The 24,665-nt window shown below is 34.6% G+C and overlaps 2 protein-coding genes across 5 annotated transcripts; both read left to right on the top strand.

The window, feature by feature from the left end:
* The first annotated feature begins 7,482 nt into the window (after positions 1 to 7,482).
* LOC147388924 (cytochrome c oxidase subunit 5b-2, mitochondrial-like) lies at positions 7,483 to 22,692 on the top strand. Of its 4 annotated transcripts, XM_086417543.1 has the most exons (7): positions 7,486 to 7,777; positions 7,886 to 7,971; positions 8,068 to 8,118; positions 21,503 to 21,569; positions 21,693 to 21,772; positions 22,351 to 22,419; positions 22,456 to 22,558. In XM_086417543.1, exons 1-6 carry the CDS (start codon positions 7,603 to 7,605, stop codon positions 22,408 to 22,410), a joined length of 519 nt encoding a protein of 172 aa, XP_086273669.1. In that variant the 5' UTR covers positions 7,486 to 7,602; the 3' UTR covers positions 22,411 to 22,419; positions 22,456 to 22,558. The 4 variants fall into 4 exon arrangements, with proteins under 4 accessions (XP_086273667.1, XP_086273666.1, XP_086273669.1 ...); XM_086417541.1 differs by lacking the exon at positions 21,503 to 21,569 and having other exon boundaries at positions 7,483 to 7,777; positions 22,456 to 22,692; XM_086417542.1 differs by having other exon boundaries at positions 22,351 to 22,546.
* Positions 22,693 to 23,461: 769 nt separating this feature from the next.
* On the top strand, positions 23,462 to 24,394 carry LOC147388923 (uncharacterized). The gene has a single exon (XM_086419684.1). It carries the CDS (start codon positions 23,462 to 23,464, stop codon positions 24,392 to 24,394), a length of 933 nt encoding a protein of 310 aa, XP_086275810.1.
* The last annotated feature ends 271 nt before the right edge of the window (positions 24,395 to 24,665 follow it).

Below are 24,665 nucleotides of genomic sequence, written 5' to 3'. Positions count from 1 at the left end.
CCCCCATAGAACTATAATAAAATGGCTCTACCATTGTGTTTTATTATATAGATTAAAATTTTCACGAGCCGAAGGCACGAGCATTCTTTTTGAGTTAAGATAAATTTGGATGGGTATTATTAAAAAAATTGAGGTTAAAAGGGGGTAGAAGATGAAAAATAATAAAGCGGGTTAAAGAGTAAAAAAAAATATAGTAAAATTAGAGGGGGTGAAGAATAAAGAAAATAAAGTGGGCCCTACAAATTATAGCTTGATGGGAGGTTTATCCCCCACAAGATTGTAGAAATCATGGGCCCTACGGTTATATTTTATTATATAAATACTTCAATAATTTTATTATCTTTCCTTTTTAACCCCTTTAACCTCAAAGATATTTAACAATACCCATCCAACTTTATTTTTTTTCATTTTTATCCCCTTAACCCCAAAAGGATGCTCGTGTTGTTGGCATGGCAAACTGCTGTTACTGTTAAGGGAAAATTACTTAAAGGACCCTAACGGAGGGACTTTATTCTAAATTATCCCTAAGTTTTGGGCGGTCTCTTAATAGTCCATTTAGTAAATTTTTCTTTTCTTAATAGTTCCTAGACCTCATTTCACGTTGTAATGTTTTTGAAATACTCCCACGACCTCACATAGTTAGCTTTTTTCAATGGTGATTGCAATCATTTCCGATGGTCTTTGATCATGAATGATGAATGGAAAATGATATTCTCTTAAATTTGAACATTTAGATGTATTTTTTTTTCAATGTTTTATTTAAAAAAATGACGAACGAAATTGAGATTCTAAATTTTTTAATGATTACGTTGTAACCTTGGATTTGAGCGTCCATTTCGCAACTATGACTTATGTATCTTGGGTATTTCGAGAAGATTTACCCAATATTGAATTCGAAAAAACAAAAAAAAATTGGATTTATAGAATCGAGTTGACTACTTTTTCTTGATGAGTTCAACATTTTTATTGTTGAGCTGACCATTTCATGTGGAGTCCGCCACTTTTTATTATTAAGTTCAACATTTAATTATTGTCGAGTTCGACGATTGTTTTTTTATGGAAGTATTGTCGAACTCGACAATAATTAAATGTTGAAACTAGACAATAAAAAGTGGTGAATTCGACACTGTAATGTGAACTTGTATTTTCATTTTTTTTTATCAACTTCGAGACTTGGTAAACCTCCTTGAAATACCCAAAATGCGTATATCATAGTTGCAAATCAAAAGTTACGATGTAATCATAAAAAATTTAGAATATCAATTTCATTATTCATTTTTTTAATACAACATCGAAATAAATAAATAAATGCATCTAAAAATTCAAAATTAAGAGAATATCATTCTCCATTCATCATTCATAATCAAAGATTGTTGGAAATGATCGCAATCACCATTGGAGAAACCTTACTATGTGAAGAAGATGAGAAAAAAGGATAGTTTGGGTATTTCCAAAATATTATAACGTGAAATGAGTTCTAAGTAAGGTTGGCAATGATCCGACTTTTATTTGATAACTGAACCAATTTGATTTGAAAAAATAAGATTTGGTTCTTGATTTTGTATGTTCGGATTGGATTCAAATTACAAAATTCAAGACTTGATAAATTTCAGACCGATTTTGGATTTACATCGATCCAATCCGCTAAATATCTGAACCAATTTTTTTACCAATAAAACATTCATTTTAATTTTAACCCCATCGTCTCCTCCTTCTACAAATTTCTATTTTATGTTTGATAATAGAAAGAAAGGGGAAAAATCCGTATATCCATCGTCTTCAACATGAGGAGGTAAAACCCATCATGTTCAATCTCCTTGGCCCCTCCACGACTCCATCATCTTCAGGAACCTTCATCATCCCTATAAAACCCTGAGTTTTTTATTTGTATCTCGAGAAAAATGATAGAAGTTTGAGAAAATTTTGAAAATGGGACTTAGGGTAAAACTTTAGGACTTTGTTCTGGTAATTTTTAATAAAATCTGACCTCACCATTAGATTCAAAATGGTCAAAAAACATATTTTAACCTATAAGCACGCTCAAATGCAAGTCCAAATAAAAAAGTTGTAAAATCCTCGATTTTCAAGTCGGACCAGGCTAAAATAATGACTTTTTACTAGAGTAAGAATTTTTAAAATTTGATCATACCATTGGATTCTTAACGAAAAATTATAGAAAATGAACTATTCACTTATCCTTTTTTGAGCACAGAAAGTCGAATTATCGTCAAAAACGAAAACGACATTAATTTTAGGGTCCCCTCAAGTAGAAAAAGTAATTTTTTGTTAGAGACATACTTTGTATAATTTGACCACACCATTAGATCTGAAATGCAAAATTAGATAAAATAGAGTATTCATTTGTCACTTTTGGAGTCTAGACGATTAAATTATCGTCAAATAAAATAATAGGTAAAATATCAATTTCATCCCAAAAATTTATATAAATAATTTTTAAACAAATTTACTATTCATCATCATTCAAATGCGTCAAAAACCAACCGAGGCTTATTTTAAAAAAAATTGATTTTTTCTCGATTTTCAACAGTAAATTTGTCGCGAACGGGTCGTTGTTGATTTCCGACGCAAAAAAGAAAAACATCCGTAGTCTCATCATCTACAAAACCCACCTAGTTTCCTTTTATTTTCTCTTCTCTTTCATCCTGTTTTGTCAAAAATCAATCGTATGTGATACGGAGATTTCGACTTTTAAACATCAGATTTCATCAGTTTCGAGGCCAAATCGTCCATCGACGTAGAAGGGAAAAGTGACGACGTTATCGAGATCTTCGAAATCATCGGGTCAGATTCAAAAATCAATCGTCTTAAAGTTAAATCCCTCTCAATTTTCGTGTCGATCATCTCGATTTCTATGCACGCGCTTCGATCTTATCACACAAAGAATTGTAAGGAGCTCTCAATTTCTATTAGTAATCGTAGATTGTGAAAATTCCATTTAAGATTTTATCAAAAATTTGTTATATATTTCAAAAATATAATTTTTTTTCGTTATTTCAAATTCACGTTAGAACTTGCATATTTGATATGTTTAATTATATTTTATAACAAAGTATACGTGAGTATGATATTTTATTAGGTTATTTCTATCAATTGGATTTTGCTATGCATTTCTTGGACCCTGTTTTGATATAAATTTTGTAAAATTTCAATTTAAATAATAAAAATGAATTTCAAAGTGTGAAAAATAATTTGATATCGGAAAATGATTATTTGAGTGAATGAATCTGAAAAATGAATGATGTGTTTGAAAACATAAAAAGTACAAGAATCGAAAAAAAATAAAAAAAATGGGATGAAATGGTAAAATGTAAGAATCACACCCGAGGGGTGATGTCTGCATTTTACATTGTAATGTTGTGTGTGAGTTGGTGAACGTATATCGCGGGATAATGATATTGGTTGCATATTTATTTACTTTCTATAGCGTGAGGCGCAAGTTATGTTCTGTTTTGCTATTTATTTTAGGCCGCGTGGCCACAATTGCTTGGTAGGAAACTGGATATCTATTTTTCAACTCTGTAATGTTAATTTTTCATTTTTTTTCAAAGAAAATTTCTTATTTGTTTTCAAAGAAAGAAAATGATATATATATATATATGGGTCCCGTTCGGCACCCTAAGTTTTACCACACACTTTAACAAATGCGTTTTGTCTTACATGGGTTAGAAGTTTCGGAATGAGCTGATTTTTGGTGAGGATGATCTCTATTGTGAGGAGATCATCCTCACCAAAAATCAGCTCATTCATCCTCACCAAAAATCAGCTCATTCCGAAACTTCTAACCCCATCAAAATTGATTTACAAACAATGGACGGTCCACGATTTTTCAACATGTAAACATGGGGCTAAACATTTTGGAATGGGCTGATTTTTGGGGAGGATGATCTTCTAATCATAGAGATCATCCTCACCAAAAATCAGCTCATTCCAAAACTTCTAACCCATGTAGGACAAAAAACGTTTGTTAAAGTGCGTGGTAAAACTTAGGGTGCTGAACATTTCCCTATATAATATATATATATATATATAGGGTCCCGTTCAGTACCAAACATTTTGGCCAACATTTTAGCCAACCATTTTTGTCCTAATTAGGTTAGAAGTTTTGGAATGAGCTAATTTTTGGTAAGGATGATGTCTACGGTGAAGAAATCATCCTCACCAAAAATTAGCCCATTCCAAAACTTCTAGCCCCATGTTTACAAGTTGAAAAATCGTGGACCATCCATTTTTTGTAAACCATTTTTTATGGGGTTAGAAGTTTTGGAATGGGCTAATTTTTGGTGATGATGATCTCCTCATCGTAGAGATCATCCTCATCAAAAATCAGCCCATTCCAAAACTTCTAACCTATGTTTTGAAAAATGTTTTGCCAAAATGTTTGGTGCTGAACATTTCCCATATATATATATATATTGTGAACTGTTAAAGAGCTTGTGAATACTTGAAGGGATAGTCTGTTATATCATCCAGAGTGATATACTATCCTGGGAAGTACGGTAGGGACAACTTAACTCATATGTGGTATGAGACGCATATGAAAGTGGAGTCACAATTAACATCCGAGTTTATTCTTCTCTATTTTTACTAGTGAACTTGTAATGTAAAGGTGGTCATATACGAATGGATTGTATATTTGGGAATCACATGCACGCCTGATAAGCATAGACGAAGATGATTAGTTAATAATCACTAATAATCTACAATAGTCGAACGTTCTAACACATCGAAAAGAGACCCATTGCTTATGGGCACGTCAAACGGCTAGTCTGAGCTGGATAAATGGTCCCGCAAGTGTGGTAAACAATGACCAGCTATAAAATCAGGAACTAATATTTTATTATGAAACATCATGTCCCGACTAGGAGTGATCCAGTCGTGAATCCTAACTCTCTAATTCCACTACTCCACCATTGTGTATTATGTATATGTTGCATTATTTTGATATATAAAATGAAATGCATGTTTAATATTTCCATTTGATCAATTAGATTTGTATAAAAAGAAAATGTTATAGTCAGTACGGCTAATGATGTAATGTGAGTTTTAAAATGTTTTGTTACTCATCATTGGTTATATGTACTAGTTAATCGTAGTTTCTTTTGTAAAATTTTGCATATGTTAAAATGATTCAGTATGTTTATTCGTTCATGTTAAAAGAGGTTATTAGAAGAAATTGTTTGCTTCCCTACTGGGTAACCATTGTTACTCATCATTTCCTTATCCATTTTTAGTTTCAGATCTGGAGCTTGGCGAGACAGGTGTACAACATGAGTGAGGACTATCTGATAGGTCAGATAGACGACCAGAATTCGTTACCTGATGAGTATTAGGGCTATACCTCCTAGTGGTGTTGTTCGTCCAAGTAGTATTATGGATTTTGTACTGAGCGTTAGGTCTTTTGTTAGAGTGAGGAGTTTTGTATTATCCTGTATTGTGTTTATCATTCTGCACTCTAATCTATCATACATATTAGATGTATATAGGCTTTCGGTAGTTGTTATATTTTGTATGTATATACATGATATTATGATTTTTGTTTATCAGGTGGAACATGTTAAACATCTTAGAATGTTAACATAAACAGAGGAGACCATGTTGAAATATCGAGGTGCCACCTAGTGCCTCGAGATCTGACATGGGGCTTTGTGTTAGCGTTTGGTAAGACGCCACAATCCCCCATTCTTTCCTTTTCTTTCTTTCTTTCTGATTTTTTTTTCTCTTTATGTAATGGTTTTTTAACCCATTTTTTTGGATTAGGCATTTTGTGACGTTGTGAGAGTTGCAAACTAGGTGTTTGATGATATTGTTTTGGTTTTTTGTCCCTTTCATGCTGATTTTTGTTTATCTATTAATGGGTTTCTATTTTTTTTTCTGGATTTTAAATTTTGTGATGTTGTAAGAGTTGCAAACTAGGTGTTTGATGATATGTTGTTTGAATTTTTTTTTTCTTCTTTCTCTCCCCAAACCCAAAAGTATTTCTTTGCAACACCCATCAGTTTCAACCTTTGCCACAAATTGGATCAAATTAGTTTTGGGTGGAAAGAAATTTTAATCAGATCAGATTTGGATAACAAGGGTAAAGTTTCAGATCAATAAAGGTAGGGTAGTGATCTGGTACTGAACCAAGTGTTGCCAACCCTAATTCCAAGGGCTAAGAAAATTTACTAAATGGACTATTAAAAGAGCATCCAAAACTCTAGGGTCCTCTAAGTAATTTTCCTTACTTTTAAAGTGATAATTTTTTTGGGAGTTACTATTGCCACACCAATTTAAAATCTTTAATAAACATTATGGGGTGTGAGAAGTAACTTCAAAACAAGTTGTTTCTCAGACCATGGTGGGTTTTAGAAACATCCCCTCTCTCTCTTTAACCATGGCTCACCTTCATTCTTTTCCTGCTTCTTCTCTTTATTTCTCTCCATTCTAATCAAGACTCATCACAAACTACTATACCAAATCATGCCCAAAACTCCAACAAATCATCAAATAGACCATCACAAATAAACAAATCATCAACCTCATCACCTTCGTCTCTTCTTCCACGAATGTAGGGTCTCAAACTAAGATGCATCCGTCCTCATCACCTTTCAAGTTTCAACACCAAGTGGAATACGTTGCATACATCAACCTCTACCTACCAGGATACGCCTTCGATGAAATTCCTTTCTCTCTCCATCTCTATGTGTGTGTTGTACTATTACGATTTGGGGATTAGGGTTACCTAGAGCTAACAAGATTTTTTTGTATAATTTTTTGTTTTTTTATTTCCAATTTTCTTTCCAATCACTAGAGATTCAAGTAATTCCTTACTTGAATCTAAGAGAAATTTCCACTGAAGAAAGTTTCATGGGTAAATTTTTTTACTTTAATCTATGTTGATTTAGTAGGCATCAAATGTGTTTGATGAAATGTGTAAGAGAATGAATGCAATTTGAAAATTCAAGAAGATGCATAAATGGACTAATTAACATATTTATTTGTTATTTTCTATCTAAGGTTGCTGTGTTTTTAGTCAAAATACTATATGATTTTAGTTGTGGGAGATACTCTATTGAGCAAATGTTTGTGGTGATGCATTGGTAATAGAGATGCTAGCCTGAATCTCATATAGATGCTGTGAGACATGTTAATTAGATGTTGTGGTGATACATTAGGTGATGGATCTAGGATGTAAGTCTGATTCTCATTTGTTTTATTTTGCCCTAAAACACGAGTGTAGTAAAACAAAATGGTGTGTAATTTCTTTTTCTCAATTAAATGGTGTGCACATATCCTTTTTTGATGTGGCACATGTAATTTACTTCATTGGTGTGACAATAGTAAAAATTTTTAAACAGAAAACGAATCAACTCGAGCTTGACACAAGTGAGAGAGCAACCGATCCACAGTGACAAACTCGCATGGCTCCTCCGAGTCCATTTGACTCGTCCGATTGTTAAGACCATGCTGAGCTGAAAAGGCTTAAAGATCGTCATATGTTGGCGAAAGAAGAGATCAGAGAGAAAAGAAGAGAAGGGGCGACCTGAGCTTCTGAGATAATAAGTCTCCGAATCAAACACACAGAAATTTCAATCAACGAAGATGTGGAGAAGGATTTCTTCTCACCTCAAAACCCTATCGCCATGGCGATCTCCTGTCCAACAGAACCTGAGAATCAATCGATCCATCCTCATCTCTGTTTCCTCCTCTCCCACCAATCCTTCTCCCTTACGAACAATGGCCCCTTTTTTCTCTAACCAGGCTAGCTCCGATTCAGGTACGAACCCTAATAATTTGTTCCAGATCTTTGGTTGATTCATGATATGTGTTTGTTTTTTTTTTTGTTATAGGGTTTTGATTCGATATGATTGATCTTTTTTTGTAGTTTTGCTCAAGGAGAAGAAGAAAGTTGAAGATGTAATGCCGATCGCTACTGGTCACGAGCGGGAAGAGCTCGAGGCAGAGCTTGAGGTGATTGCGTTTTCTTGGATTTGGTAGTTTTGTGATTTAGGGATATATATATATTTTTTATGGTGGTAATTTTAATTTTATTTTTGTATATTTCAGGGAAAGAACCTTCAAGATATGGATTTCCCTGCTGGTCCTTTTGGCACCAAGGTTAGTATGCATTTCCGTTATTACGGTTAGGGTTTTGTATCTCTAACGATTCTTTATAAATTGCACGCACAGTGGTCTTTGGAAATTAGTTATTATTGGCTATGAAGTTGTGGAAATGCTAATTAAATTGATTCTTTTGATATATTATGCATAATGATCATAATTTTAATTAGATGGGCATTCAAATTTTTCTGTTTACTAAATTAGTTATGATTATAAGGATGCATTTATTTAGTAAATTAGTGTATGGTCTTGACATCTGCAATATTTGTTGTAAATTGGGATTAAGTAAAGCACCTTATTCCATAGTATTGTGGAGATCTTTACCTCATAATTTTGAGACAATGCTATGTGTTTCTGATGTGTATGCTGACTGTAATGCTTTAGGCTTTCGTCATGATTATCATTCTGCCCTTCCTATGTAACTTTCTTATATGAGTTATGCATCTATTTTGAGTGCAACAACATGGCTGCCAATCATAGTCACCAAGTAATGATAGGAGTTTAAAACGGCAAGAACAAATTTTGGAAAAAGTGAGAAACAAGAAAAAAAAAAAAGGATAAATGAAAAATATAAAAAAATGTTCACACATTATAGATATAGGGTCCTGTTCGGCAGACAATGTTAGGGAGACAATGTTGGGAGATAAAATTTGTCTTATATTGGCTTAAAAGTTTTGGATTGGGCTGATTTTTTGTGAGGATGATCTCACCATAGAGATCATCCTCACAAAAAATCAGCCCAATCTGAAACTTCTAATCCCATAAAAAATGATTTACAAATTAACGGCAAAAAATCAACGGTTAACAATTCTAAATCACTTTTGATGGGGTTAGAAGTTTCGGATTGGACTGATTTTCTGTGGGGATGATCTCCTCACCAAATAGAGATCATCCTCACAAAAAGTCAGTCCAATCTGAAACTTTTAAGCCATATAGGACAAACATTGTTTGCCGAACGCTACCTACACACCCACACTATCACGTCCCGAAATCCCAACACGAATCCCTATGATTTATTAGTCAGAATTTCGAAGTGTGAGGTAACCAATCACACAACCTATTAGAACATTCACAAGCAATAATACTTATGGAAAAGAAAATATACGCAGCGGAGAACCATTTGACTAATATCAATATAAGAGTCTAGAGTAAATGGAACAATTGTCAAACATTGATGTCATCAAAAACCTTAATCTCATAATACATTAAATTACAAAAATTTCTAAACTAACATGTTCCTTATTTACAAGCAAAAACCGCTAGGACCCTCTACTAATCCTCAAAGACACGGCGGTGGCAAGACATCAATCTGATCCTCCTCAAGGACCTCCTCAAAAGACTCCTCAAAGAACACTCCTTAATAGCTGAATAATCTGTAAGGGGAAAGATAGGGTGAGTAACAAGGGAGTGTTACTCAGCATGATAAACGCCATTCTAACAGCGAGTCATACATGCACGAGTAATCACCAGAACAGTTAAATAATGTAAGTTTTTCATAATTTAATATACGATAAATGTCTAAGCATACTCAATAAATAGTTATAAAAGTTTTCAATCTATCATTTATAGTAACGTACGCATATTTCAAATGAAAACATCTATCAACATTACAAAATAAGGAAAAGATAATAAGAACACGACGGTGTAGTCGATAAGAGAGCAGAGGAACACGTCGATATAACCGCCTTGGGTATGACAATTCGTTATTTCAAACTTCTAATTTGACGTGGAATCCCATCGTTATAATCTGATTTTGTGCCCGGTCTAGCATACCACAATTGGATGACCATTGATCCGGCTTAGATTGGCCATTGACTAAGAACCCAATACTAAGTTTAACTAACGGTGAGGTCGATTGCTTGATGACTACAGACTAACAGTGATCACTAACTAGTCCAGGAGACCTCTCGCGTCGAAGTCTATCAAGAGGCAATGCATGTGAACCCTACCTACCTCTACACTATATAGAGATTGCCTTTCCATACAACGTTTCCCAAGAAATAAGTAGGTGAAATTCTTGGATCTTATAAGCTGTAATATACTTTAAGGTATCCCATACTACTAAGGAGCATATGACATCTAGCGCTATTCTAGATGGACTCGCTGCTTCCAGATACATAGCAACGTCACTCTTTATGGGTTTTCTATGAACTTTTTCTAGTAAACAAAATAGTTTATTTTGTATATATTATATCATTTCTTTTAATTGAAAATACAAACAAGGTTTGGTAGTGTTCTCCAATGACAATCATCTGTTATTTCCATTGATCAACCATCGCATCTCTCTATCTATCTATCTATCTATCAAGTTTTACGTGGCATGGTCACTACGTAGAACTGGAGGCACTGTTCCATCAATCAATCGAGAACATACGTTCTTTCTATCCATCCATTAAGCAAATCAATCAATCTATCATCTAATTTTCTACATATCTATCAAAGTAATTTCATCTTTAAAGTAATTCAAAACTCATAAGGCATCAATCAATTCCATTCGATGGCCTTGATTAAGTCGAAAGACTCGGAAAACACGATAAAATCATAAGACGTAAAAGTTGAAAATCTGTGAAAATTTGACTAAGTGGTAAAAAAAATGATTTTTCAAAGTTTTCGAAATTGAAAACGGGGGTTTTTTTTTTTTGGTATATGAAAGCCCTCGACAACATGAGAAACACCATAAATTTTTTATTTCTTAATTCAAAGGAATGCTTAAGATATCGCGTTTTGAAAATCGGGCGAAAACGTCGAATTTTACATTTTGTTTTTGAAACAAAAAATCACATTTTGATACGATGAGATTTGTATCTTAAAACAATTCCCAACGTTTCGAAATGGGGGGTAAAACCTTAATTTTATTAAAGAACTTAAAGTAATTGAAAATTACTTAATGTTTTTAATGAAATAAAGGTAGGAAATGGGTATACATACTATATGGAAGCAATAAAAAAAAATTGGAACTAAACTCAACATTTGAATTTATTTATTTTTTTTCAAATTGCTGGTTTTTCATCGAAACTTAACCAAAATCGATCCAAACCTTAGACTACTCATAAAATGCATGAAATACATCAAATGAACTAAAATAAATCAAATTTTTTTTTCGATTGATAAAATAAATAAAAAATAATCATGCAAATATGATCCAATACATTTAAATATGTATAAATGTAATACAACAATCGATCTATTGAAGATCACATGGATTTTCTATGAAATTATTGCATGACTAGAAGGTAGAAGGGAAGGCAACCTACTTCGAGCCATTCTCTACGGTTCAACGGACTCTAAGGATCATCTCCGACCGATCTCAAAGATTTTCCTCCGACAAAAATCGACGATTCTAAAGTCCATGGGTAACTCTTGACGAGAGGAACAACTTTCCTTCTTGTGGCAAAGTTTAGATCGTTCTTGTTTGGCATAGATCTGAGTTGCAAATCTTGAGGAAAAAGAGTTTAGTTTTGTTTGGAGAGGAGAATAAGAAAAATCAGATTTTTCTAATAAGGAATTGATATTTATAATTTAAGTTGGGACGTACGCATCATTTCGGGAGTTATTTTTCCAAATACCAATTTGGACATTCTTATACTCTATTTCGGGTAATTTTTCGACACGAATATAATGGTATGATCGGATTCCTCAAATTATATCTCTAAAGTGTTGTTTACCAATTTGGTAATTACTTGATATGAAACTCGAGGATTTAGTCAGTTTTTCGATCGACTTTTGATTAAGTAGTGCTTACAGGCTAAAGTATGTTTCTCGACCCTTCTGAATCTATTGGTGAAGTTAATTTTCCTCAAATATTGGAAATTTAGGATTTATACTTTTGAATCAACGTAAAAATTTAAAATTCTTTCCTCGAGATACATATTAAGATTTTCAGATCACACACACACACACACACACACACACATATATATATATATATATATATATATATATATATATAATGTTTTTTGAGTTTTAGTATATTTTTCTGCAAAAAACAATACTGTTGAATATGTAGCATGATACATGTTTTCACTCATAATTATACATTTCATTATCCTAAAAAAAGTCTAACCATCAATTTGGGCAAAATAACACACATTTGCAAAATAGTAATAACCCTAAAATCAATACATTATCATCAAATCCCATATTAAACAACATTTAGGAATTAAACCACAAACAACCGTAAGACCACAAAACACTAGGCCTACACAAAAAAATAATTATTCTTATTTTATTTTTAAAAATGTGTTTAAAACGTAAGAAAAGTCATTTAAAATGTACAAAAAGTGCTTAATTAAGTTCGGGTTCGGGCAAACTGGCCCGATCGATGCCTATGCTCGATCCCAACCCAATTTGAATCTATATTTTGTTGTTGCCCTAACCCGACACCGAACCCAAGCTACCTATGCCCAGACCATATCCAAGTTTTGGTTCAGCCCCATGGGTTCGGGTGTGGCCCACCCAAGTTGTAGCGCTAGCTGTTACTGCTGAAAATTTCTAGAAATTCTCATTCAATTGGACTTCTTCATAAGCCACAATTTCTTAATACTTGATGACACACACCATCAATGGATAAATGTAAAAAGTGAGATGATATTTGGGGTATTGAACATACATTTAGATAAGAAAATACCATTTTCCATTAGCTCTCTGTAGCACTATCTTCATAGATGGGATAAATGTAACGCCATTTTTTTTTTTATTATAAAAAAAATCATGTTTGTTTTTTTCAACCGTTTAATCGTTAGAGGTACAAAATGCATTTTAAAGAAGACTTTTTCAAAATAATGGATTTTTTGTGACCCACTATAAGGTGAGTGCCATTTCTTCTCATCCTATTATTGATTTGTGAAGGGTCTAACCTGTCCATGAATCCACTCTTTGTTTAACAAAGAAGGATTCATGGATTGATTTCTATACAATTAAGTGAGTGCTTTTTACTCTCTTAGTTAGGTGAGTGCCTTCTGCTGCTCTCCCCAATCTAGCAAAGAAGAACAGGACGGCTTTCATTTTTTCTTTAATTAATTATACCTGCTGCTTCTGAGGTGAACAAGTATGGAAAGTGCTTGGGCGGTCAGCTCACCCATCATTGGAATAGTCTGCGAATTGAGAATCTGCCATGATATAGGTCTGGTCTGCTGGTCTGACTAGTAAAGTACGATGATTATGCTGCCAATAACTTGGCCAAGTGGGCAGCACAAGCTCAACAGGGCCACAGCTGGTGTTCTTATACGCTATAATTATGTTTCTTTTCTTGCGAAATAATCTTAGAACATTGCATTGTATTTGAAACTCTCTTCTTTGAAAGCCTTTCTAATTTACTGACTCAAAAAAAAAAAAAAATCTATCAATGTATTGCAAAATGAACCCCCCCTCCCTTCCTGTTTTTTAGTACGAAGTATTTGAAGTCTGATATTGGATGGGCAAAGTGAAATACACTTAAGGGTACGTATGCATTCAACAAGGAATTGTTCTCCTGGCTATTTTGGAGGTCCTCAATCAGATGAATTGTTTGGATTTCCACATGGCAAAGTACCCTGTCTTAGGAGTGTAAGAATTCTGTGTTACTGCCTTAGAAAACCCTTTTCCTTTATTTTTGTGGCAGTTAGAACTTAGAAATAAAAACCAAAAACAAAATGTTAAGATAAATGCACTTTATCTTAACAATCATTTCTTGAAATGGTTACATGCTTTAGATTTCTTGTTTGAAGATAATTCTTCGTTTATATTATGATAAAAATACCAGGGAAATGCTTCTAGTCCTTTTACTGTTGAGGATAATTTTTTCAATGTTTTTACATTGGTTTCTAGGAAGGATAATCATTGGGAATTCATCAACCCTTTTAGTGCATTTGAGACCTTTTCCTGGTTCTAAATTCTTGGTTGTGCATTTTCAAGAGTGCTGATGAATGAACCAAATCGTATTTGTTCAAATAGAAACTCTTCATGCATATGAACCCCATGAATTGGTCTCCTTTACTTTCTTAGTAAATTTCTCCTTTATGTATCATTGCTATAATCAATAAGTAAATAAACAGATAGGAAAGAAAAATTAAATGTGAAGAGAATAGACCAAAAAGAAAAAAAAGGAAACCAGAAGCCAGAATTTTAGTGAAGAATTGTAACTCTTTTAAAAGGGGTGGAGGAGGGTGGGGGGTGGGTAGGGTGGTTTTTTTTTTTTGCTAGTATTCCTTTCCAATTTATATTCATTTCTCCCTTCCTCCAATTTTAAATCATAGAAAGGGATCAGATGTAGCTCTCATGCATACAAGTTTTTACCCATGACCTGAGTCTTTCCTGTTCTAAATTTGGAAAAAATAAAGCAAGTAAAAATGTGTTATTTATTTTGTTTTCTCCTGAATTTTTTTCTTGGTAGGCATTTTTGACAGTTTATTAAGTGGAATTTTCTTTACTTGTAAAATTGTTTCCATCTGCAAATGGGAATTAGATTCACCATTGGTTTTTGTTATGTGTTGTTTCTGGCCTCATCATAGCACTTGTTTTAGCATGGGACCGTTGTCCAAATCTCAGTGCGATGTGGTACGAAGTATGATATGTTGGACTAGTCATGATATACTTTGTTATTGTTTAAAAGAGAAAGAGAGATTTAGAGGAGAAGCATTGAGAGAAACTCAATAGAAAAACATATTCTATGAGCCTCTTCTCTTATATTTATATAAGAGAATTAGGGTTACACTAAGTGGGACGTGTGGAACTGGAAAAGACCATTTTGCCCCTACACGTCCTATACATACCAATAACAATCCCCCTCAAATTGGAAAGTCCAATTTGGAACAAAAAACTAAAGGAAAAATCTAAAGAAACAACAGAAAATAAACTACTAAAGAAAAGAAAATAAAAGAAACTAAAGAAAAAAAAATAACACTCCCCCTCAAGCTAGAGCATAAATATCAAGTAAATCCAGCTTGGAGTAAATAAGACTGAGGCGACTACAGTTAAGTGCCTTAGTGAACATATCTACCAACAAATCTTCAGACTTTACGAATGGTGTACTAATTTCTCACATAAAATCTTTTCTCTGATAAAGTAACAATCTGTCTCAATATCATTTGTTCGCTCATGAAACACTGGATTGGAAGCAATATGAATTGCAGTTTGATTATTGCAATATAATCGCATAGGAGTAGTTATCTTAACACCCAATTTTCCGAAAAAATTCTTAACCCATGTCAGTTCACATGTCATAAGGGCCATTACTCTATATTCTGCCTTTGCACTAGACCTTGTAACCACATTTTTCTTCTCATTTCTCTAGGAAACCAACTTTCCTCCCAAGAAAGTGCAATACCTAGATGTAGGCCTCCTATCAGATGGAGAACTTGCCCAGTCAGCATTACAATACCCCTATAAGTCCAAATGATCTTTGAACTTATACCATAAACCACGTCTTGGAGATCGTTTAAGAAATCGAAGGATCCGAACAACTTCCTAATGCGGAACTCTTGGCGTTTCCATAAACTGACTCATTACACTTACTACAAAAGAAATATCTGGACAAGTGATAGTCAAATAGTTGACTTTACCAACTAGTCTTCTTTATTTTCCTGGATCATCAAATTACTTTCCATTATCTACTATCAACTTTGAATTAGGGTCCATTGGGGTGTCCATAAGTTTACTTCCCAACATACTTGTCTCATCAAGCAAATCAAAAGCATACTTTCTTTGAGCCAGGTAAATACCTTTTTTGGATCTCATAACTTCTATCTCTAAGAAATAACGCAACTTGCCAAGATCTTTTGTCTGAAACTGTCTAAAGGATGGTTTTTAGCTCCTTTATTCCATTAGTGTCATCACCTATGATGATTATATCATCAACGTAAACTACCAACATATAGTCCCTGAAGAACTGAAGTGAATAAACATAGAATGATCTGTCTGACATTGTTTCAACCCAAATTGAAGTACTACCTCACCGAATTTCCCAAACCAAGCTCGTGGAGACTGTTTTAGGTTATAAATGGCCTTTTTCAACTTACACACCATGTCAGACTCCCCCTGAGCAACAAAACTAGGAGGTTGCTCCATGTACACGTCCTCCTCCAAATCACCATTAAAAAATACATTCTTAACATTCAGTTGACATAAGGGCCACTTAAAATGGGTAGCAAGGGAGATGACAATACGAACATAAGTCATTTTTACCACAGGAGAAAAAGTTTCTAAGTAGTCCACATCATAAGTCTAAGTATAGCCTTTGGCCAAGAGGGCAGGCCTTCAACTGTTCAACAGACCCTCAGGCAAATACTTCACTACATGCACCCAACGACAACCAATAGTGCGCATACCAGCAGGTAAGGATACTAACTCTCAAGTACCATTGTGATGAAAAGCATCTATCTCAACGTCCATAGTCTGTCTCCAATCTTGAATGAGACAGCATCCTGTACACTACTAGGAATAGACACAGAAGAAAGAGTAGAAACAAAATTATAATACGAAGTAGACAAATGAGAAAGAATAAAACTTAGAAATAGGGTGCTTAGTACAATGACGAGTGCCTTTCCTTTGTATAAAAGAAAGATCAAAATCAAAAAAAGTACTAGATACCTGATTTGTAGACTGTAAAGACGATTGTAAGGTGTCTACATCGGGAGGAGGATGGAAATCTGAAGTTGTTAGTTGCTTTCTGTGAATATAAGTGCGTGAAAATGGAACAGTGGGAGATAAATCAACCACAAGAAGAGGAAGTACAAACAAAAGATCATCATACTATATTGGATCTGTAAAATATGATACAGAATAAAAAAAATGTAATATCTACACTGACATAAACTCGACGGATTGAAGGATTATAGCAACGATAATCTTTCTGGATATGAGAGTAACCCAAAAATACATCTTTCACCGAATGTGGATCAAACTTATCAAACTTCTTGTACACGTACCCCATAATCATATTCTTTAGCATAATACAAAACAACTTGATTTGCACACCAAACTGAGTTTGAATTTCAGTATGAAACAATTTACTAATAGAAAATAGCTTAGAACGATCTTTCATTAAATAAAGCCATGTCATTCTTGAAAAATCATCTACAAAAGTAACAAAATACCGAAACCCACAACGGGAAACAATCTTATAAGGACCCCAAATATCAGAATGACCTAGATTAAACTGACTTGATGCTCTAATAACAGACCTAGATGGATAAGAAACACGTTGATGATTAGCTAATTGACATAACTCACAACTAAAACATAAATATGACTCAAAGTGAGAACCATCTTTTTTAAAAGCGGAGTGAAGGATGACCAAGTCGATAATGCCATTGTTGCGGAGTGGTTGTGGCATGAAGAGCAGGTGAACCTCCACCACCATCCAAATAGTAGCGACCTCAAGATTTATATCCCCCACCAATCGTCATCTTCATCTTTAGATCTTGAAATACAAATTATGAGGGGTAAAACGTCACGGAACAATGAAGAGATTGAGTTAACTTACTGATGGACATAAAACTAAAAGGAAATTTAAGGACATATAGTACAACAGATAAAGAAAGAGTAGAACAGGGAACGACAGTTCCAATATAAAAAATCCTAGAAATAATACCATCAACAAGAGTGACAAACTGAGACGAAGAGGAAGAATGTTGAATGGATGAAAACATTCCTGATGACCCAATCATGTGATCTGACACCCCTGAATCAATGTCCCAAGGGGATGAAGATGAAGCAAGACAGGATATACCTGAGTGAGTTAGAGTCATAGTGTTGGAGGACGAGGCACCAAGCTGAGGAGGATAAAGTAACTTAGAATACTCATCACGAGAGATAGTAACCATATCTGCATGGGAAGCCATTTGATGAGGAGGATCAACAGAATCATTACCATTAATGTCACTAGAAGTAGCCTGATTGACCTAGTTTGTAGGTTGACCATGTAAATCCCAATAGAAATCTACATAGTGACCATCAAATCCACAATGGGTACACTTCCTGGATTACTCCTGACCATGACCACGACTCCCACTAGAATCATGACTCCTTCCACGGTTACCACGATACCCATGGCCACCACTACGGCCAATACTATGGCCACGACCACGATCTGTATTTCCAAAAACAGTCAATGCTGATCGATCAGATTCAAACACCAATGATGTAGCACCAGAACCACCAACAAAAGCTCTCTGAAGGCAAGAAAAAACTTCAGTAAGTGAAGGCAATTCTTTATTGGTCAAAATATGAGATTTAACAGAATTATATTCAGATTTCAAACCAGAAAGAAAATGAACAACATCCATCTCTTCCCACTGTCGACGAAGTACGACCAAATCAATAGTAAAGGGTTGATATACATTGAGCTCGTTCTGTATATTTTGAAGGCGAAAGTAATATGCTGGTAAACTTTGGTCACCTTGCTGAACAGAAAAGAATTTTTCAGTCAATTGATAAATTCGAGAAATATTATTCGCTTCAGAATATATTTTGCCGACCTAAATCCAAATCACCTTGGCAGAAGATAGGAACATCAAGTTGGCACCAATGGTGGAATCAATACAATTCAAAAACCACGTCATAATCTGAGTATTTTCCTGAACCCACTCAGAGTAGTAAGGATCGTCAGTCTTAGGAGGATCATCGTTTTGATACTTCAACTTTCTCTTGGCAATAATGAACACCTCAACAGATTTCGACCGAGGGATAAAATTATCTCCATTTAATTTGATCAAGGTCATCTGAAGATTAAAGAACTCAGGAAGAGATAGAACGTTGGACTTCATTTCTCTCAGAAATCACTCCACAGTAAACAAATCGCATAAAATAAACCAGATCTGAAATACCAATCAGATCTGGTTTATTTTATGCGATTTGTTTACTATGGAGTGATTTCTGAGAGAAATGAAGTCCAACGTTCTATCTCTTCCTGAGTTCTTTAATCTTTAGATGACCTTGATCAAATTAAATGGAGATAATTTTATCCCCACCAATCAGATCTGATTTTTTTTTATACAGCAAATTTGATTCACAAACCAGATTGCAATAACCAGATTTAATCGAATATGGTCTATGTACTTACAGATCAAATCACAGATGATTAAAGTCTCATTTTTTTTTTTTTCCAGAAAGTAGATTTAAACCTCCTAGGGAAAAGCATACCACCAAACTATAACTTACACCACCAAACTACAAAACACCAATTTCAAACATACTCACATACTGTGAGTATCCACAAACTTGAAGATTAAAACTCTAAGTTGTAATTAGAAGCCTAAGATTTTAATACCAAGTATATCGAAGAAGAAGAAGAATGGGAAATAGGAAGAGAAGAGTAGGTACTCAAACTTCAAGATCTAAATCTTATTTTGATACCATGTTATTGTTTAGAAGAGAAAGAGACATTTAGAGGAGAAGCATTGAGAGCGATTCAATAAAAAAACATATTTTATGAGCCTCTTCTCTTATATTTATATAAGAGAATTAGGGCTACACTAAGTGGGACGTATGGAACTGGAAAAGACCACTTTGCCCCCACACGTCCTATACATACCAACAGCACACTTCAATATACAAAGTTACCAAGATACATTACTATGAACTTTTCTTAATGTTTAGATATGCTAAAACTGATGTGTAATGAAATGTTACCATCTTTTATAAGATGTTTATGATAAAGTAATTGTTTAATTATTTAAATTATTTTATAATGATGCATACCCATTTGGACTCCAGTACGAGATGGTATGGTACTCTAAACCATGCTAAGAGTTAAGACTGCAAGAAAAACATCGCTAGTCTTCTGTTTTATGGAATCAAACATAAAAAATATCCAATTTCTGATCATGCAAATTAGGAAAATTCTTATTTATAAAAAAAAGGGTAGAATTCTTTAGATAACCAGTTTCTGCTAAGGTGTTTAAGGTAAATAAATAAGCCCCATGCTCCAGATTTCTTATGATCCATGCTTACATAAATAGAGATCTTTTATCTTTTGTAGACAATTTTAGGCTCCTCCAGGAGCATTAGAGTTGTTAATGCGAAGGCAAACAAACAAGCCCCATTCATTATGATCTTGCTTGCTTTGTATTGTCCCACTTCCTCTCCCTGTTCAATATCTCTTGGTGTCAATCCGCTCCGTCCTGCTTGTTATACAAGGTTGGAAGTCCACTTCTTTTTCGGGAGGAGAGAGGATTCTTTGGTGTCTCATCCCCTTCGCCGTTTGTTGGGGCTTGTGGAAAGAAAGGAATGGACGCATTTTCCAAGGACAGGAGCTTCCACCTCATTATGTCATCATTAGCATATTAGGTTTGTTTTTCTATTGGTATAAGCAATTCAAAGTGTTTGGTAGAGGTTTCTTCTTTGAGGACTTTATGTATAGGTGGGATCTAGTTTGTAAAGGGAGTTCTTAACTTCGGTTTTCGCTGCACTTTACTTCTTGTCCTCTTCTTCAATAAATTTCTTTTACTGATAAAAAAAAAAATGGTCGGTCAGAGAAATCTACATGTCAACAAGTCTATGTAGTACCGACTAAAAGAAAAAGAAAAGAAGGTAAATTTATGTAGTCTTTGTCAGTCAAGAGCCTCTGACAACTTGTATTTCAGGTGCATGGACAATTTTGCTTGGATATTTTCAATGTCAGAAATATATCACAAGACAGGAAAAGTTGTATCTTAATTCATGAGGTAGCCTAGGTTGTGGACTGTGTTGGTCCCCATATTATGGGTTTCATTAAAGTCACTAAGTGGGGTTTCATTTGGAGCAGAAACTAGCTGATTCTTGAAGGTCAGTGCTCTAAAAACATAAGAAGATTACCTATTGAAAAACGAAAAGTTCAACTATAAAGACATGGGTTCAAGTCTAGCTTACCCATCAAAAAATAAAAATAAAATAAAACTGAAAAGAAAAAACATGTAAAAGATTGTACTAGTTATCTAAGGATTCTGTTCAGGGTTTAGTTGGTTGAATGTTGATATTTTACATGTTCTTGAATGCAGCCCATGGTCCCTGCACCAGATTATTTTTCCTCTTATTTTTATTTCAGAGTTGATGCAAATTCAAAAGGTGATTCACCATTTTTTTGTGTCCCTCTTCAAAAATCTATGAATTTATCTTATGGAAGCATCTTCTTTTTAGGCATAAGAACAATAAAGCAAAAAAAATAAGAATGTCCACAATTGAGATTAGTCTATACCCTTTCTTGCATATGTAGTTCATCTGTACAAAGCAATGTTTGCATTAGTTATCGAGATCATATATTCCATTGACTTATAAAATTGGCTCATTTAACATCTCTCACACATTTGTTGAATCATTACATTTTTAATATGCTGATTGGTAAGAAGCAATATTACATGTGGCCATACTGCTATTCTCGAATCATAATCTCATATATATATATACTTTGGTTTGATGTCTGCTTTAGGAAGCACCCGCTATTATTAAGTCCGTCTATGACAAAAGAATAGTTGGATGCCCTGGTGGTGAAGGCGGTTGGTCCCTATTCTCATGCTCTTTTTTGGTTATGTTTACAATAATTTTTTTATATGCATTGAATTCATTGTACGATGCTACTTAGTTCACCGTGTAAATTGAATTACTCGTCATATTTGCAGAGGATGAACATGATGTTGTATGGTTTTGGCTGGAGAAAGGCAAGCCGCATGTATGTCCCGTGTGTTCCCAATATTTCGAGGTAATAAATAGAGGATCACCCTTGAATTTTGATCATTAGGAAACTCTTTAGATCACTTAGCAACAAAAATTACTCACCTTCTCATTCTTACCACATAATGAGACACAGTATGGAAAATTTGCCCAAATGCTTTACACCAACACTTTCCTTGGTAAGATTTTAAGCCTTACTAAGGGTCATTTTACTCAAGTGGATTACCACATTGGCAATCCTAACACCAAAGCCCTCTAGATTTCATGAAAAAACTCAGATAAAAAGAAATTCAATTTATTTATTTTGGACTTGATCCAAGGTTTTGAAAATGGATGGCTACCAAACTTCCACCAAACTCCTAAATTTAAAATTCAAATTCAATGGTGTAAAATAATTTTTTTTGGAATTTTTTTTTTCAAAGTCCTAGAGTTTTGTCCTCTACAACCCTGAAGCATCGGATCATGGTTTTGGATGGCACAAGTTGAGCCCGCCCAAGGATCCTTAGTAAGGGTGAAATCCTTACTAACGAAGTAAGGCTAGTCAGATTCAATGCTTTAAGGGCTGGTCAGAACCCTCGCTGATTTATTTCTTTGAATGTTTTCTAGCTGGAAGTGGTTGGCCCAGGAGGACCTCCAGATGGCCACGGCGATGACGAGCATCACTAATGATGTGATGGCCACGGCGATGACGAGCATCACTAATGATGTGATTTGCAACTTTTCTTGCCGGAATAAAATTTGGCGAGATGATGAAACAGTTTCTGTTATAATGTGTAGCTTGAAACATGTTTTGAGTTTTTGTTTGTTACCCATTGGATCCTTAGTTTTCGTCGCTATTATGTTCAATGATGTTTTTGTCCATGATTTTAAAACTTTCATGGCCTGGATTCTTTTAGCCATCTTCAATGCAATTATCAAATAATGGCTACATTTTGAGTCTTGTCTTAATATTTCTTCCTATCTGGCGAATCAAGGGAACTCAAAACTTTCACACCATTGATGTGGTCTTATGGTCTTTTTTTTTATTTTTTATTTTTTTATTGCCTGGAATTTCAGTTTTAGATAAGGGAATTTCATTTTCCCATGGGATTGGGTGGGAAAATGAAATCCAACCAAGAGTAGATTTTTAGATGAGGGTGAAAATTCATTTTCTACGGAAAATGAGCAATCAAACAACGAAAACTGCATTTTCCATCTATTATAAAACATACCTCTAATGTAGTTCAATTCCCCTGATTTTTGTTTTCGGTTTTAATACTTCATACAAGATGGTGAGGGAATTTGAAACCTGGAATGGTTTGATAAAGTCCCTAGATTTTTTGATACTCTGATTTTCTTGGTTTTTGGGTCAAACACGACGAAAAGCTGGTCATGGGCCCCAAACTTGGGTGGAATCGGGTTTAACAAGGATTGTTATTTTTATGTTTTTTGGATTTAGTTACTGGAGTTTTGTGACATGTTTTTTTTGTTCAATTCTTTATCATTGTTTTAAGTTGTTATGAGGATTTCAACAAAAGCTAAAGCCCCCAAATGAGACAGATAACAAAGAAAGTGAAAACATCTGAGAGGTTATTTCAATGCATTTAAGCATTGGAACCATCTATAGATCATCTCATCCTCATTTGATTTTTTGATATCTCATGTTTGTGTTCTCATTTATTTATCTATCCTGGTTTCCATTAACAACCATAATTTAAGACTCCTCTCCTAGTGTAAAATGTTTGCTCATCTCCAAGTAACTGTTACTGAGAGTTTAGCCCAAGCCCAATCAGACTTGATTGAAGTTAAGCAGAAAGGCCTCCAGACTTTGTATAGCCTTACCAAGGTTAACCCTCTTAACAGGAACTTAATTGCAGAAACAGATGGAGCTATACTCACCTTCCTCACCCTCTCCAGATCCTCCTCATCCTCAACCATCCAAACTCTCTCACTATCTATCCTCTTTAATCTCTCCCTAAACCCTAACCTCAAACAATTGTTAGCCGCTGACATGGAAACCATTAAGCACCTTAACTCCATCATTCTTTCTCCAACTTCACCCGAATCTGGCAAATCTGTAGCCTCTTTGATCTGCAGTTTGGCCATGCTGGATAAGAACAAGGCCAAGTTCGGGGTGGCAGGTACCATTCAAGCACTTGTAAGAGCCCTTGACGAACCACGTAGTGCCATGGCCCACCACCTCCTCTGTTCTCTTTCTGAACTTTTGCAATTCCATGGGAACTGCACACTTGCAGTCTGGGCTGGAGTTGTGCCAATTCTGATTGGAGTATTGGAGAACAGTGAAGCTAAGGATCTAGCTGGAACTTCACTTGTGGTATTGGGTCTTCTTGCAAGATTTGAAGAAGGAATCAATGCTATAAGAAATCTTAGTAATGGGGTTGTGAATTTGATGGTTGATATGTTGAAGGGAAGATGCATGTTGAGTAAGGAGGGTTCAGCTGAAATCTTATTACGTTTGTTTGATGAGAGTGAAGAGTGTTTGAGGGAAGCTGTAAGAGTGCCAGATTTGTCATCTGTATTGGCTGATCTTTCGGTTAGAGGATCAACCAAGGCGCGAGAGATAGCTAGTTTGCTAATGAAGAAGATGGTGGAGGCTGACTTGGATTCCTATTCCTATTCAGAAACAGAACACCCCATGTTTTACCGTTGATGCTCTCATTTTTTTTGTTTTTTTTTTCCGTAGAAAAGAATCTATTTGATGCAATGATCTAGACCAACACTATAATTTTAAACTTTTATAGAGAATTCAAGCACATAAATTGATGGAATTATTATTATATTGTAGACAACAGTAACCAGAACAAGGGGATAGATGTGACGTGAGATTGGCTGGCTCACTTAAGGGTTAAGGAGATTACAAACATCACATGGAGGGAGTTCTTTAGAGGAGCTGCTCTAGATTGATCTTCACATGACATGGA

Source organism: Akebia trifoliata, chromosome 12, assembly GCF_017979445.1.
Source record: "Akebia trifoliata isolate Shusen 1 chromosome 12, ASM1797944v1, whole genome shotgun sequence".
Taxonomy (NCBI): Eukaryota; Viridiplantae; Streptophyta; class Magnoliopsida; order Ranunculales; family Lardizabalaceae; genus Akebia; species Akebia trifoliata.
Note: the sequence above shows the minus strand (reverse complement) of the source record. Positions and strands in the feature narration are given on the sequence as shown.